The 1,265-nt window shown below is 46.9% G+C and overlaps 1 protein-coding gene across 1 annotated transcript; it reads left to right on the top strand.

Moving 5' to 3' along the window:
• Positions 1–314: 314 nt before the first annotated feature.
• Positions 315–1,265, top strand: LOC101565181 (putative vomeronasal receptor-like protein 4). The gene has a single exon (XM_004628471.2). It carries the CDS (start codon positions 318–320, stop codon positions 1,263–1,265), a length of 948 nt encoding a protein of 315 aa, XP_004628528.1. The 5' UTR covers positions 315–317.

Below are 1,265 nucleotides of genomic sequence, written 5' to 3'. Positions count from 1 at the left end.
GTTTTTACCTAGAATAAAACTAGCACATGCCCTTTGGACTCGAGGGACACAGACAGGACCTTCTGGAGAGCGAGGCATGAGCAGGGTGCATCATCAGCACGGAGTTTGTGTCCGAAGTGTAATCATCACTATGTCCTTGTTAGCGGGAAGAAGGAAATAAAGAAAGCAAGATCAGGTGGAGAACCACTACATTCGCAGCTGTCCAAAGACCTATTTTCAGTAGAGTCGATAGACAAAATGCATAGAAAGCAAAGTTGGCATCTCTGATTATCTGTGCTTCTCCAAAGGATTTCTGAGTACAGTGTGCGATTCAGAAGATGCTTTGGGTGAACTTCATTCAGGGAATAATTTTCCTTTTTCTCACTGGACCTGGAATTTGGGGGAACACACTCATATTCATAAGATACTTCTATATAATTGTTTTTATTCCTGAGAAAAAACCCATAAGCTTTATCATCATTCACCTGGCTTTCTCAAATGCAGCCATTATTTGTACTACAGGAATCAGAGATCTAGCCCCAGTTTTCTACTTCAGAAACTTCCTAGGTAGCACTGCTTGTAAAACTGTGGTTTACCTGGGGCGGGTGGCGCGGGGCCTCTCCATCTGCACCACCTGTCTGCTCAGCGTGGTCCAAGCCATCACCATTGGTCCCAGGACCACGCTGTGGGGAAAGCTTCGGCCGCGGACTCCATGGCAAGTCCTGCCCTATTTCTTCCTCTTCTGGGTCTCTAGCCTTCTGGTAAGCTCCAACTTGCTCTGGACCATCACAGCAGTCAGCAGCATGAACAGATCTGAAGTTGCAATGTACGCTGGTGGTTGTTACTTACTGCCTTCCAGACACATGGTCCAGTGGCTTTTCCTCGCTCTCATGGCTCTTCGGGACGTCCTCTTCCAGGGTCTCATGGGCTGGAGCAGCGGCCTCATAGCTCTCCGTCTGTATGAACATCACAAGCGCGTGCTCTACCTGCGCAGCTCCCGGCTGGCAAACGGTTCCAGCCCGGAAATCAGAGCCATGCTAAGCACCCTCATTCTCATGGCTTGTTTCCTTTTCTTTTTTTGGACAGATTTCATGTTCTCCTTCTACATAGGTTCCACTGTGACAAATGAAAGTACACTGCTGTATATTAAAATCTTTCTAGAGCTTGGTTATTCCATTCTCAGCCCCTTTGTGTTGATGCACAGGGATGTTCGTGTCAGTAAACAAAGGCAAATTCAAGGAGGAATATGTGGAACGACCTTCTACACCAATTCTTCCATAAACTAA

This window comes from Octodon degus, unplaced genomic scaffold (assembly GCF_000260255.1).
Source record: "Octodon degus isolate 3935 unplaced genomic scaffold, OctDeg1.0 scaffold00023, whole genome shotgun sequence".
Lineage (NCBI taxonomy): Eukaryota > Metazoa > Chordata > Mammalia > Rodentia > Octodontidae > Octodon > Octodon degus.
This window is presented reverse-complemented; position numbering and strand designations above follow the sequence as displayed.